At 32.8% G+C, this 13,314-nt stretch overlaps 1 protein-coding gene across 1 annotated transcript in view; it reads left to right on the top strand.

Annotated features, from left to right (window-relative positions):
* Positions 1-13,314, top strand: part of LOC143074120 (protein hobbit-like) — a 118,889-nt gene that overhangs the window by 84,184 nt on the left and 21,391 nt on the right. The window contains exons 49-51 of the mRNA XM_076249666.1: positions 2,030-2,071; positions 4,737-4,838; positions 11,479-11,534. Coding sequence (XP_076105781.1) covers positions 2,030-2,071; positions 4,737-4,838; positions 11,479-11,534 — 200 coding nt within the window. The remainder of the gene's footprint in view (positions 1-2,029; positions 2,072-4,736; positions 4,839-11,478; positions 11,535-13,314) is intronic.

Here is a 13,314-nt window from a genome sequence, read left to right as displayed (position 1 = left end):
TATATTCTGCATTTGTATAGACCGACGTGTACTAAATGATATTTATATTATACATGTTAAATGAATGAACAAATATTAAACCTATCTTTTTATTGTTTTCCGCCCATGTCTGCTTATCGCCAGAAATAAAGTTTGTCGCACGAAAAAATGGTATTAATTCCAGAGTCAAAATTTAAAGAACTTATTTTCCATGTTTTCTGGTATTGTACGAAAGAGAATTTACCTAACAAAAGAATTGCTATCTTAGGCTGTTAGTAACACATGTAGAGCAGTGGGTCGTTGTTGGACACATAAATCTTAGAAAGTGTATCATCTGTTAAATTTGCAGGTCACTGAAAGGGCCATACTGAAGTAGGTGTTGAGGATGATTTTTTTTTTATCCAATGACACATATTACATGCGTATTCTTGAACGTTTGATACATCATTTACTCTCAAATTGCAAAAACGAAAACTTCCAATTGTATTTATAGTATTTGTATTTTTATCCATCTGATGGGTTAACTAAAGCCTTTTTCAACTGATTTGTATAGTTCGTTCTTCTTCTTCTTTTGGTATACAATAGTCTATCGAATTCGTTGATTACATACTGTTGGCATACGTGGACTAGTCTATTTACAAAACTTTTACCCCAATTTACACAAAATGTATGTTTCTTTCTTATGTTCAATGTATACATGTATATAATTTAAATTGCGCTATAGTTCCGTAACTTTCTATTCTGGCGTATAAACGAATCATCGGCAAATGCGTACATCTTTTAAAATCAATATTTCTGGTATGTTCCAATCTGTCCTTTACTATTGACAACGAGTTTATATTACATTTTCCTAAATTAACCCTTGGATAAAATATGTAAATAGATTTTTATTTCTTCAAATCTTTTTTTTATGTATTATTTATATTTTTATAAATAATATTCTTTACACCAGAAATGTTATTTATAAACAAGCGTATGAGTTAAGTAATGACTAGTATATTATATCACTTTCGGACACGCAAGACAGAGATGTATATTATAAACCTGATAGTTCAAAATGGAAAGTTATAAGTTATCGGCCGTGTACACCGATCAATACCTACAGAAGTGAAACGATGCATGAACTTGCAAGCCCGACAGGAAATCGCTTGAATACCTGGACGTGTCACCTCACACCCCTCACAATACCTTTGAGAGTAATACCTTAAGCCATGCTGGTGATCAGATGAGGGAAGATCCGAATTTATTTGAATAAAGTTTATTACTTTAAAGAATTATGAACGAATTACATTTTCGAAAACAATTTTCACGGAACACTTATTTATGATTTGAACTTTGACTTTTTAATTAATTCCAATATTAACAGTTTAAAAATAACAGACTATGGTTATTTAAAAAAAAAAATAAGAACATTTTCCGTATCAAGTTAGTTAGTCAGATAAAACAACCGTACGATTGACAAGATATCGACACGCAATTACAACTACATCGGTTACTGTAGTTTTGGTCCTTTGTGGTTTATAGACATATCGTGATTTTTGATCGTAGAAGATGACAAAATGGCGGAACACAGAGAATTGATACTCAAAATTTAAAATCGATGGTGATCTCTTACATAGCGGAATAAAACTTTAATATCTATAAATTTGAGAATTTTTATACAGAATGGACATAATATCAATTTTTGATTTTTTTGCAAAGTTTCCCTTTAAACTTTTTTTCTCTTGTTTCTTGGACTACAAAGGGGGTGTGCACTATACACAAATGCGCACTATACACACCAAAAGACGGTATCATTACAAATGAATTGCATTTACATTTCAAAGGATTGTGAAGGTATTGACTAACACTAAAATAGTACTACTACTCCAAATATTAAATATTTGTTTTTTTATAAAACAACATTATTGTATAAAACATAAATCTAAAATTATCAAGGCATTTTAAGTTTCCTAAAATAAAAGAAGGAATTGGCTCAAATAATTCACAAAATAAGTCCAAACTATCTTCATGATTTTATGGATATCAAAATTCAGAAGTATAATTTAAGATCACATGACCCAACAGTACTCCTGAGAGTCAGAACTACCAGGTATGGTTTAAGATTGTTTGCCTTATATAATGCTGCACAAATCTGGAATGAGCTGCCTAACTAACCATTGTCGAATTGAAACATCTTTTGACTAATTAAAAAAAAAAATTGTACAGACATTGGATCCCAATAACAGCTTATGCCAGTAAAGTGCATGCATATGTTGTTTATTTTCCTGTGCTTTTTTGTTTTTGAAATTTTTGTGTGACGATTTGATTTGTTCAGCTTTTTTAGTTGCTATTATTTGCTGTGTTCTAACTAATGCTATGTTTTATGATATTTTGCATACTGTGGATTCATTATTTATCATGGGATACCAATGATTTCGTGGTTCGTGAGTGGAAATAAACCATGAATTCAAATGTTCAACAAATTACAAATTTTCTATATGCGAACTGGCAAAACCATGAAATTAAATATCCACAAAAATACAATTTCACGGTCTACTGAACATAGAAAATGATAATGCGAGTGGGGCATCCGTGTACTATGGACACATTCTTGTTAGAATTGTGTTGTTTTTATGACTTTTGTATTTGTGTATTTATTTATTATTTAGTAGATTTGAAATGATCACTAGAGTTTGTATTCATGTTGTTTATAGAATATTGTGGATACATTTATTTTCTTGGGGACCAATTTTTGTGGAATGTGAAAAAATGGCTTTTTCATGGATATGTGATTTCGTTGTGTTGATAAATTCTGTATACAACCTGATAGAAAATTTATAATTCCTTGAACATTTGAATTCATGGTTAACCTGTACCTACGAAAACTGATATTCAAGAATAATAATGATTCCTCAGTATAGACTTTAAATTAAATGTTGAATCTTGACACCTGTTACCAAGATTTCAAATGTGTGGAAAAAATAATTTGGTGGCTCTTACTAATATCTTTATGGTTTTAAATATCTTAGACATTTATCAAACATGTTTTTTGAGAAAAATTGGAAAGTTGCAGAAATCTTATTGTATTGATATGACAGTTAATAAATTGACTTATACTTAAGATTTTGATTGGCTAACAGCAGGGAGACAATTTACTTTATTCTATGACTGAGCTGGAGACAATTTTTTTAATGTCACCCTCTGGTGCAGACCAATAAAAAGGACTATAAATTGAATTTACATCAATTGTTAAAGACAGTGATCAAGTTCTATGTTTTGGCTCAGAACTTTTTCATAGACAGTCAAAACAAGAAAAAAAGGTTTTGCTATACTTTTGTTAATTTTTCTAATATCTGTAATGTTGTAATGTACATGATGTCTTATTAAAATACTTTGAAGTAAAATTCAACAGTAAAAAGCAATAATGATAGGACATTCAGCATAATAAATTTAATAACAGATATCTGAGAGGATGATAGAGCAGATTGTTACATCTTGAAATTTATTGTCAACAGTAGCTTTACCTCAGTTGACCTTTTTTTTCATGGTAACAATTTTCTCTTTCATTCATTTATTATTTATATGACATATGACACATTTATATGGCATTAAGGTAGATACATGGTATACCGCCATCTTAGGTAGCAATACACAGTTAGGAGTTTAGTTTCGCATTTTGGCCCCTGTGGATTTTTCAAATAGGAAAGTTATTGTGTAATAAAATTCATTTTTAGACAGATGAGTGCTAATTTAGCCTTCAAAGATGGTTTATAAGAGCATGAAGATTATTTTTTACATGTTTTATGGGCTGTTTTCTGTTTGACAATCCGTGTTTTCATAGCTAGACTGGCCATCGGTCCAGAAATTAATGTACTGTTTACAAACATTCTTTTTCTACACAAAGTTTTTGACGCAATTTTACAAAAAAATGAGATGAAAGACATGATTTTCATTGGATTTGCTGAATGATATATGTACACAGATTCAGAAAAGGTATTACTTCAAGCAATTGAAATTCTACTTTTAGCCAAATTTTGGGAAAATATGTGACATCTTTCCCCCCTTTTTGCAATATTTTATAATGAATAAATGCAGATTGTTGCCATGGATACACCAAAAAGAATTATATTTTACCATTTTATATACTGGATATAAAATCTATGGAAGATTCTGATTACATACATATGCCCATATATGACACAAACAGTAAGCTTGATATTGAAAAAAAGCAATGAAAAGGGGATGGTAAAATTCATAAGGGCAAATTTTAGTATTTTTTTCTAACTGTTTATTGCTACCTTAGATTGTACAATCACCATAGCAAGAAAACAAGTTCGGTGACACCATTTTTTCTTTTTATTTTCTTAAAATATATGACAAAAACTATCTTTTCACAATTTATTTCAAAATTCTATCTCATATTTTTTTTTTATGCACACAAATGTGTTTTTCTATTAACAATCCAACCAAATTTAGGCAATTTTCAACGACTGATAGCTTGAAAAATAGCATGTCGACCCATACTTTTTATTATATATTTGATAAGAGCATAGTAAAATCTTCATTTGGGCTAAGTATAAGAAAATTCTGTCTCAAAAAATATTTACTTATGATCTACCTTAATTGAATAAGAAGTTTTAGTCAATTTGCTCTATCACCCGCTCGGCTATATGCTTTATATAACATACACAAATTTATATGACATTACATAAGGACTTCTAGATTATGAAACTAAAATAAATGAATTTCAAATCGATATTTCTTTTGTTTTTCAGGGAAGAAAGCCTTACAAACAATGCAGACCATCTGGAGAAGCTTTTGTATGAATGTAAAGAGCAAATTAATACACTTAATGAAGAGTTATCTATAAGAATCAGGTAAAGGATGTGTTGGGTAGAACCTATATAATAAAACATTAAAGGGGAATTTAGATTCATAGGATAATGCATTAAACAAGCAAATCTAGATCAACTTGGTAGATAAATATTAATTGATAGGAAAATAGTATGTTTGTTTAAAAGAGAAGATGTGGTATGATGACCAATGAGACAACTCGTCACAAGAGACCAAATGACACAGAAATTACCGACTATAGGTCACTGTACTGCCTTCAACAATGAGCAAAGCCCATACTGCATAGTCAGGTTTTGTCTGCTTTTAACTTAAAGACCAGTTATTCTTGATATGGGAAACTCCTATCTCATTTAATTGTGAATACATGAGTATTGAGAATGTGAACTGGCATAATTTTTAGTATCATTTATACTTTAGTATTAATGAGTTCTCAACTAAAATTTCAAATTCTCAAGTACAGTTTTTTTCATACATTCCGTGAAATAACTAGGAAATAGCATATTTCATTGAAAAGATGCTAATTTTGAATAATTTTTCAAAGTATTTCTCAATTTTTTAATTGCTTTCATATTTTGCATAAGGTAGCATCTTTTTATAGTACGTATGCTGTGTGTTTTATTTTATATGCTTCTGGCATTAAAATTTGATGTAGATGCTGTTGTTAAGATAATAATGTACTGGCGCATCTTACTATTACTGGGATGCTAGTTTTGCTTATATTTTGTAAAACTATTTTTTTTATTTTTTGGGGATGCTGGATTTCCTATATATTGAAATGCTGGCATCCAGTCATATTGGGATGCTGGCATCCCGTTATTTTGGGATGCTGGCATCCCGTTTTATTGAGATGCTGGCATCCCGTTATTTTGAGATGCTGGCATCCCGTTTTATTGGGATGCTGGAATCCCGTGATATTGGGATGCTGGCATCCCGTTTTATTGGGATGCTGGCATCCCGAAAAAGCTGTATGCTGGCATCCAAAACTGTAGGAGTACAGACATCGCAAAATATCCAAATGCAGTAATCCTTCAAGTTCTGTTTGATATACCGTTGGCCGAATTTCTATAGATGTACTCCAAATGCATAATTTTGTGTAATGCAAAAAATAAAACAACAACAAAAATCCGTTTGTTGTTTCTTCCCAACACTTTATCTAATGACGTCAGGGATATTATGACGTAAGAGGTGGTTTACCATCATGCGTAGAGATTCGTGCAGACACAGTAAACATGAAAAGAAATCAATTCTCAAGAATCACTTATACCGATATAAATATTTTTTGAAAAGTAATTAAAACAGATAACCCTTTTAATATTCTCTTATATATTAGTTTTTCTTATGTTTAATACTGAAAGCGCTTGCACTATTTTTTTACGCTAATTGCGGTAAATCCCACCGCATGACGTCATGTAAAAAGAATGTTTAAAATCGGCGAAGTGGACATGGTAGCAAGGGGAAGGACGAAAAACACTTCTTTTGCCAGTATGCCGCAATTTATCATCATTTTGATATAACAAAAACATATTCGCAATAGAACGCTATTCATACAGGTAAGTAGATTTGCTTATATTTTACATGCACTTCGTAGTCCGAGATTTCTCATATTTAGCCATTCATGAACCCCCCCCCCCCCTCATTCATGACATAAGGAATGTTCTACTCAACTCGACAACTGTATCATGTATGTCTGTAATGGTTTCATATATATATTATCGACATTATCAGATGTCGAATTTTTCTATAGGAGACGATTTGACCTATATCCGTCCGAGATTACTCTGGCGTCCTACGCTCATGGGCCTAGCTGCGGAACCGTAGCTCATAGGACCTATGAGCTACGGTTCCGCAGCTATCATGGGCCTAGCTTGTCTTGCAAAACAGTTGTTTGAAGTCCGAGTATTCTCGGACGCATCAGTGACTTGACATGCTTGAATCTTGATACACCAGCCGGATAATATAATTCTGATTACTTCCAGAGAGAAAATTACAGGCACAAATGGTTAGGCAACAATGATTAATGTCAGTCGCCAGATTCTCCCATGTCGTTGGGGAGGGATGCATTTCGATCCGTTTGTGGTAGCAAATGGTGATTCCACAACTTTCTATAAATGAGATTTGGGGGGGTCACTGACTGCCATAACAGAGAGCCCCGATAAAGTCTTCTTTTAATGTTTACCTGTATAATAAACCATTTTTTTTTCACACGAAAAAGGAGGAGGGCTGGATCTAGTCCAAATAATTATGACGTCTGGGACGGCTTTTTTTTTTTCTTTCTGGGACGCCTTCCTAGGAAGGCGTCCCAGAAAAAAATTAAAATAGCCTTGCCAGACGTCATAATTATTTGGACTAGGCTGGATCCGCCTATGGTAGCGATGAGCCTCCAAGACAGACATAGGGAATACACATATATTCTTTTTATTTTGCCTTATTGAAGTATGTCCTTTTTCATGAAGTTATGAATAGTTTTGACAAAAATATGATCGACATAAACCCCACTGAGACGATTAACCACCATCAATGACATCATTATGACCATGGCCAGTAAAAATATTGGGTCTGCAAAATTGATTTGTTTACCCCTAGACAACCTATAGGAAAACCATTAAAATGCATCACTGGTAAGAGTCTGAGTTCAAGAAAAATAAAGTATGAAAAACTTAATTTAAGATTGATTTTCGGTCTAGAAAATTGAATGTGTTGTTTGCCTCTTTTTGCAAGGGTTTAAAACTAGTTAACTTGTGCCCGTCCGAGATTACTTTGAGTCCTGACTTCCTACGCTCATGGGCCTAGCTTGTCTTGCAAAACAGCCGTTTGAAGTGTGAGCAGTATCTGAGTAATGGTATGATTGCTAATGAGACAACTCTCCATCGGACTGAGACCAAATTATATAGCACTAACATGACTAAGCAGTTTACAATTAAATGTCAGCATATGGCCTCCAACAATGAACAAAATGCATATATCGCTACAAGAGTTTGTGTTCCAGGAGTAGGCTAAAATTAAAAAAAAACACACACCAATTACATCATTATGACATCATACATGAATATTTACTTTTTCCTAGTGTTGTGATATTACAACGAAAAATTATTTTTGATAATCTTTCATATAATTATTATTTCTCTTTTTAGCATTTGTAAAGAGTAAAGAAGTGGCTTCACCTTTCTGGTTACTATTCATGTGTTGTGTATTAATGTATCGCAACACTTTATAGTTATTGGACAGGTTAAACTCAGACGACGAATCATACAAACAGCACCAGATCATTTGTGATTCCAGCTGATTTCAGATTACTAGCAATACATGATAATAGAAAGTTTGAAAGTTCCAGTTCGTGTAACTGAGTTGATTAAATGATTACCAAATATTGAAATATCAAAATACAAAAAAAAAGATACAAGTTTAATTATACCCCCGCTTTAAAAAAGGGGGGGTATACTGTTTTACCTCTGTCTGTCCGTCCGTCAGTCCATCCGTCCGTCCGTCAGTCAGTTCGTCCCCTGAATCTTTCGTCACAATTTTCTCAGGAACTACAATACAAGGATATCTGAAATTTGGTTTCAGGGTTTATCTAAGTCAGCTATACCGTGTGATGCGTTTTCAGATTGATCACTTGACAAATTCCTGTTTACCGAACACTTGTATGATTTTACACATGATAGCCAAGTTGAAAATTTTCGTCACATTTTTTTCAGGAACTACAATACAAGGATTTCTGAAATTTGGTTTTAGGATTTATATAAGTCAGCTATATTGTGTGATGCGTTTTCAGATTCATCACTCGACAACTTCCTGTTTACCGAACACTTGCATATTTTTACACTATTTATTTTTTCGTCGCATTTTTCTCAGGAACTACAATACAAGGATTTCTGAAATTTGGTTTCAGGGTTTATCTAAGTCAGCTATACCGTGTGATGCGTTTTCAGATTGATCACTTGACAACTTCCTGTTTACCGAACACTTGTATGATTTTACACATGATAGCCAAGTTGAAAATTTTCGTCACATTTTTCTCAGGAACTACAATACAAGGATTTCTGAAATTTGGTTTTAGGATTTATATAAGTCATCTATACCGTGTGATGCGTTTTCAGATTCATCACTCGACAACTTCCTGTTTACCCAACACTTGCATATTTTTACACTATTTATTTTTTCGTCGCATTTTTCTCAGGAACTACAATACAAGGATTTCTGAAATTTGGTTTCAGGGTTTATCTAAGTCAGCTATACCGTGTGATGCGTTTTCAGATTGATCACTTGACATCTTCCTGTTTACCGAACACTTGTATGATTTTACACATGATAGCCCAGTTGAAAATTTTCGTCACATTTTTCTCAGGAACTACAATACAAGGATTTCTGAAATTTGGGTTTAGGATTTATATAAGTCAGCTATACCGTGTGATGCGTTTTCAGATTCATCACTCGACAACTTCCCGTTTACCGAACACTTGCATATTTTTACACTATTTATTTTTTCGTCGCATTTTTCTCAGGAACTACAGTACAAGGATTTCTGAAATTTGGTTTCAGGGTTTATCTAAGTCAGCTATACCATGTGATGCGTTTTCAGATTCATCACTCGACAACTTCCTGTTTACCGAACACTTGCATATTTTTACACTATTTATATTATCCACTTGCGGCGGGGATATCATCAGTGAGCAGTAGCTCGCAGTTTCACTTGTTATGATTGTAATAAAAAAAAAAGTTTTGTTAATGAAATGAAAGACTCCAGTACTAAAAGATGCTGACATAATGTACTGACACATTGGAAGATGAATACAGCAAGTCCAGATATACTGACAATATCCAGTACGTACAGATCAAAGACACTGCACCAGTATCGATAATAGATTTTTTTTAAATATTGCATTGTGGTACATGTTTTATGGTATACAGACAATAGTGCGGAAAACAAATCTCCTTTACTTTATACATTAAATGCACCTCATATTTAGCATCTTCATAAAGGTACAGTCTCCAATCTGTTTTGTAGAGTGTATGTCCTGGATGACTTAGTTAATCAGACATTCCAAAGGTTGATGGTTATTGGGCAATTGCATTAAGCTTATTTTCAAAAAAAATATTCTATGAACATTCGAAACATGAGCAGATTTGAAAATTGTAGTCCTGATGTCATATATAAATGTATTGTCTCGAGACCATTATACATGTAGTCAATAAAATGTATACATCATGTCTATCATAATGGTAATCAAAGTCAGAAAAATAACATTAAAATTGGCTTAGTATTGGAAACTAACCGGTAGTACATTGACATAATCTCATAAATATCAAATTGTTAACATCAGCATTCACATGGTAAACTAGCACTTTGCAATTCAGACTCAGTTTGTTGGTCAAGTATACATTTCACACTCTGACCTATGATGTCACATTCTCAATATGCATTAAACTGGCCACTGGACATGAACAAAGACAAAAAATATAATCTTCCCGGCATTCATCAGTAGCATTTTTTTTATGTTTACTTGATTGTTTTAATATGCATTCAACACACATCAAAACCTTAGGAAATTTTCTGGGTGTTATATTGGTGGCTTAATACTAAAATCAATTGATTAGGAAGCAGCATTTAAATTCGTATTTCATAATGAAAAATGGTACATGTCTGCATGGTTGTGATGCCAGAATCCCTATATTTTGGGATATCAGCATCCAGATATATTGGGATGCCAGATTCCCGATATGTTGAGATGCCAGCATCCGTATATTTTGGGATGCCAGCATCCGGAGATTTTGGGATGCCAGCATCCAGATATATTGGGATGCCAGCATCCGGATATATGTTGGGATGCCAGCATCCAGATAAATTGGGATGCCAGCATCCGGATATATTGGGATGCCAGCATCCGTATATTTTGGGATGCCAGCATCCAGATAAATTGGGATGCCAGCATCCGGAGATTTTGGGATGCCAGCATCCAGATATATTGGGATGCCAGCATCCGGATATTTTGGAATGCCAGCATCCGGATATATTGGGATGCCAGCATCCGGATATTGTGGGATGCCAGCATCCAGATATATTGGGATGTCAGTTTCCGTATATGTTGGGATGCCAGAATCTATAAATAATTGGAAGCCAGCATCCAAACGTTGAAGTATTCAATGGACTTCAATATGAAATTAAAAGAATTACATCAGCATCTATCAAAGGTGGAGATGCAATTTCAATTTTGTTCTTCATTATCCGCAGACACTTTTCTTAAATATGCCATATACAGAAATAAGAAGTGCTTTTTATACAAAACAATTTCACAACTACAAAAGTTATTAATATAATTGAGAGAGCATCCATAATCTTTGAGAACCAATAAAATCTATAATGCAGCATCTACTATTCATAGAAATAAATGAATCAGTATGATTTTTGGTAAAATGAGCATATGTTGATACTAAAACATATGCAATATAGTAGAAATATTCCAAATATGGAACATGGCCGTAACATTTTCTCTGGACATTGAAATATTTAGTAGAATATAACATAATTTTACCTTAAAAGTTCAAAAATTGTCAAAAAATTCTCTTTTAGCATATGAGAATTACAAATTTTAGTTGAGAACTCATTCATTGTAATTTATTTTTATCAAAATGAACAAACTGACCTATTTCTTTGTATATTTACAGCTGTTTCCAAGAAAGTCAATTGATAAAAATCAAAGCACAAATGAAAACGGCCAAAGGTAAAATACTTAAGAGAATAGACTGTTCAAATACATGAATCATGAATAAGTAAAAAAATATTTTTTAAAAATCGGAATTCCAAAGAGAATTCAAAATGGAAAGCCCTGAATCAAATTGCAAATTCAAAAGCTCAAACACATCAAAAGAATGGATAACAACTGTCAGGTATATTTTTATGAAACAAATAGTTTGAAAAAGTCAAAACCATATTTTTCCCCATTATTCAAGAGGTAGGTACCGGTACTCACTTTTTAAAAGGATTTCATTGATGTAGATGCACTTTGAATTTCCAGTAGGTGTAACACCACTAATTCGAGCGCGGCCAGAAAGCACATACCAGAAAGTAGTACATATTTAACGCAAAATAGTTCCTACGCATGAGTGTAACTTTCAAAATATGTAGGATATTTAGGTATTTTTGGCATCAAAGGAAAGCTATTAAGGACTGGTGATCATTGTAGAACACCTTTGGATTTTAATTTTAAATATTAAAAAAAATGCACTAAATTTTAAAAAGAGGGTACATTTAGTCTGTTTGTCAGATCTGAAGTACCTGTTTTGGTACACCCGAAGTTCCGGGAACCAGTTCTTTCTTATATGCCATATTAGGCAGGGTTGGCAAAGTATTACCCACCCGGGTTTTCCCGGGCGGAAAACCCGGTAAAACCCGGGTTTTCCCGGGCTGGTCAATACTCCCAGAAATGGGTAATAGTGGGCATTACTGGGCAATATGATTTTTTAAGCTTATTTTAACACAAAATAGTAAAGACTTGTTATAGTTTCATAGTATAACAGCTAAATATATAATTTTTATACAGATAACTAATGAACTATTGACAGTCATTTCCAGAAAATTCAATTTCATTCTTTTCTCTATTAATTTTATATGTAGGCAGAATACAAGATTTGCACATTTAAAGATACCTCTTAATTACCAAGTATTGTTTCAATAATCCAAACTTTAAAAAATGCATTTTATTGCAGTGTTTAAAGTGAATTGTTAATTTTAATTGTTATACATTCATATTGCTAAATAAACACCCTACAGGGTCATGCCATTAACACTTATAAAATTGAAAAGACTGATTATTGTTACATAAACAAATCTGTGTTCTAATCTGAATAACTACTTATTAATTAGTGACAGTACATATACATTATTTAAATGTGATGTTTCTTTAATACATGTAATTGTTAATTCTTAATAGGAGCTATATTCATTTGAAAAATAATAATTTATTTGCTTTCTATTTACAGTTTGCCAATCTAGATAAATGCTAAACAAACAAAATAGGGTATAAATATCTTATTAAATGTATTGCATTTGTGTTTATCACTGAATCCTCTTTAAAATTCAGACAAATATTTTATATTACCCAGTATTGCCCAGTATTTCCCACTAAAACCCAGTAAAACCCGGGTTTTCCCAGTATTTCCCACTGGGCTGGGCAATACTCATAAAACCCGGGTTTTTGCCAACCCTGATATTAGGTATGTTGATTTTTTCAATAGAAGACACCATAAAGTGTTGCTTTGACATGCAATGATTGCCACTTTATTTGAACTTAAAATGAAAGAGGTGTGCCTGGTTGAAATGGAAGAATTTAACATAGAAAGTGATGGGACCATGAATTAGTGGTGTACTTCCAGTAATCAACACCAGAAATATAACCTACATTACTTTATTCAGAATTTTACTGTAACCTAGTGATCATGAGCTTGGAACCAATAGATCTGACACAGCTATATAGTCAGTAAAACATACTGTATATTCATTTC

Source organism: Mytilus galloprovincialis, chromosome 5 (genome assembly GCF_965363235.1).
Source record: "Mytilus galloprovincialis chromosome 5, xbMytGall1.hap1.1, whole genome shotgun sequence".
Classification (NCBI taxonomy): Eukaryota; Metazoa; Mollusca; class Bivalvia; order Mytilida; family Mytilidae; genus Mytilus; species Mytilus galloprovincialis.
The sequence above is the reverse complement of the archived record's forward strand: the minus strand, read 5'-3'. Positions and strand labels throughout refer to the sequence as shown.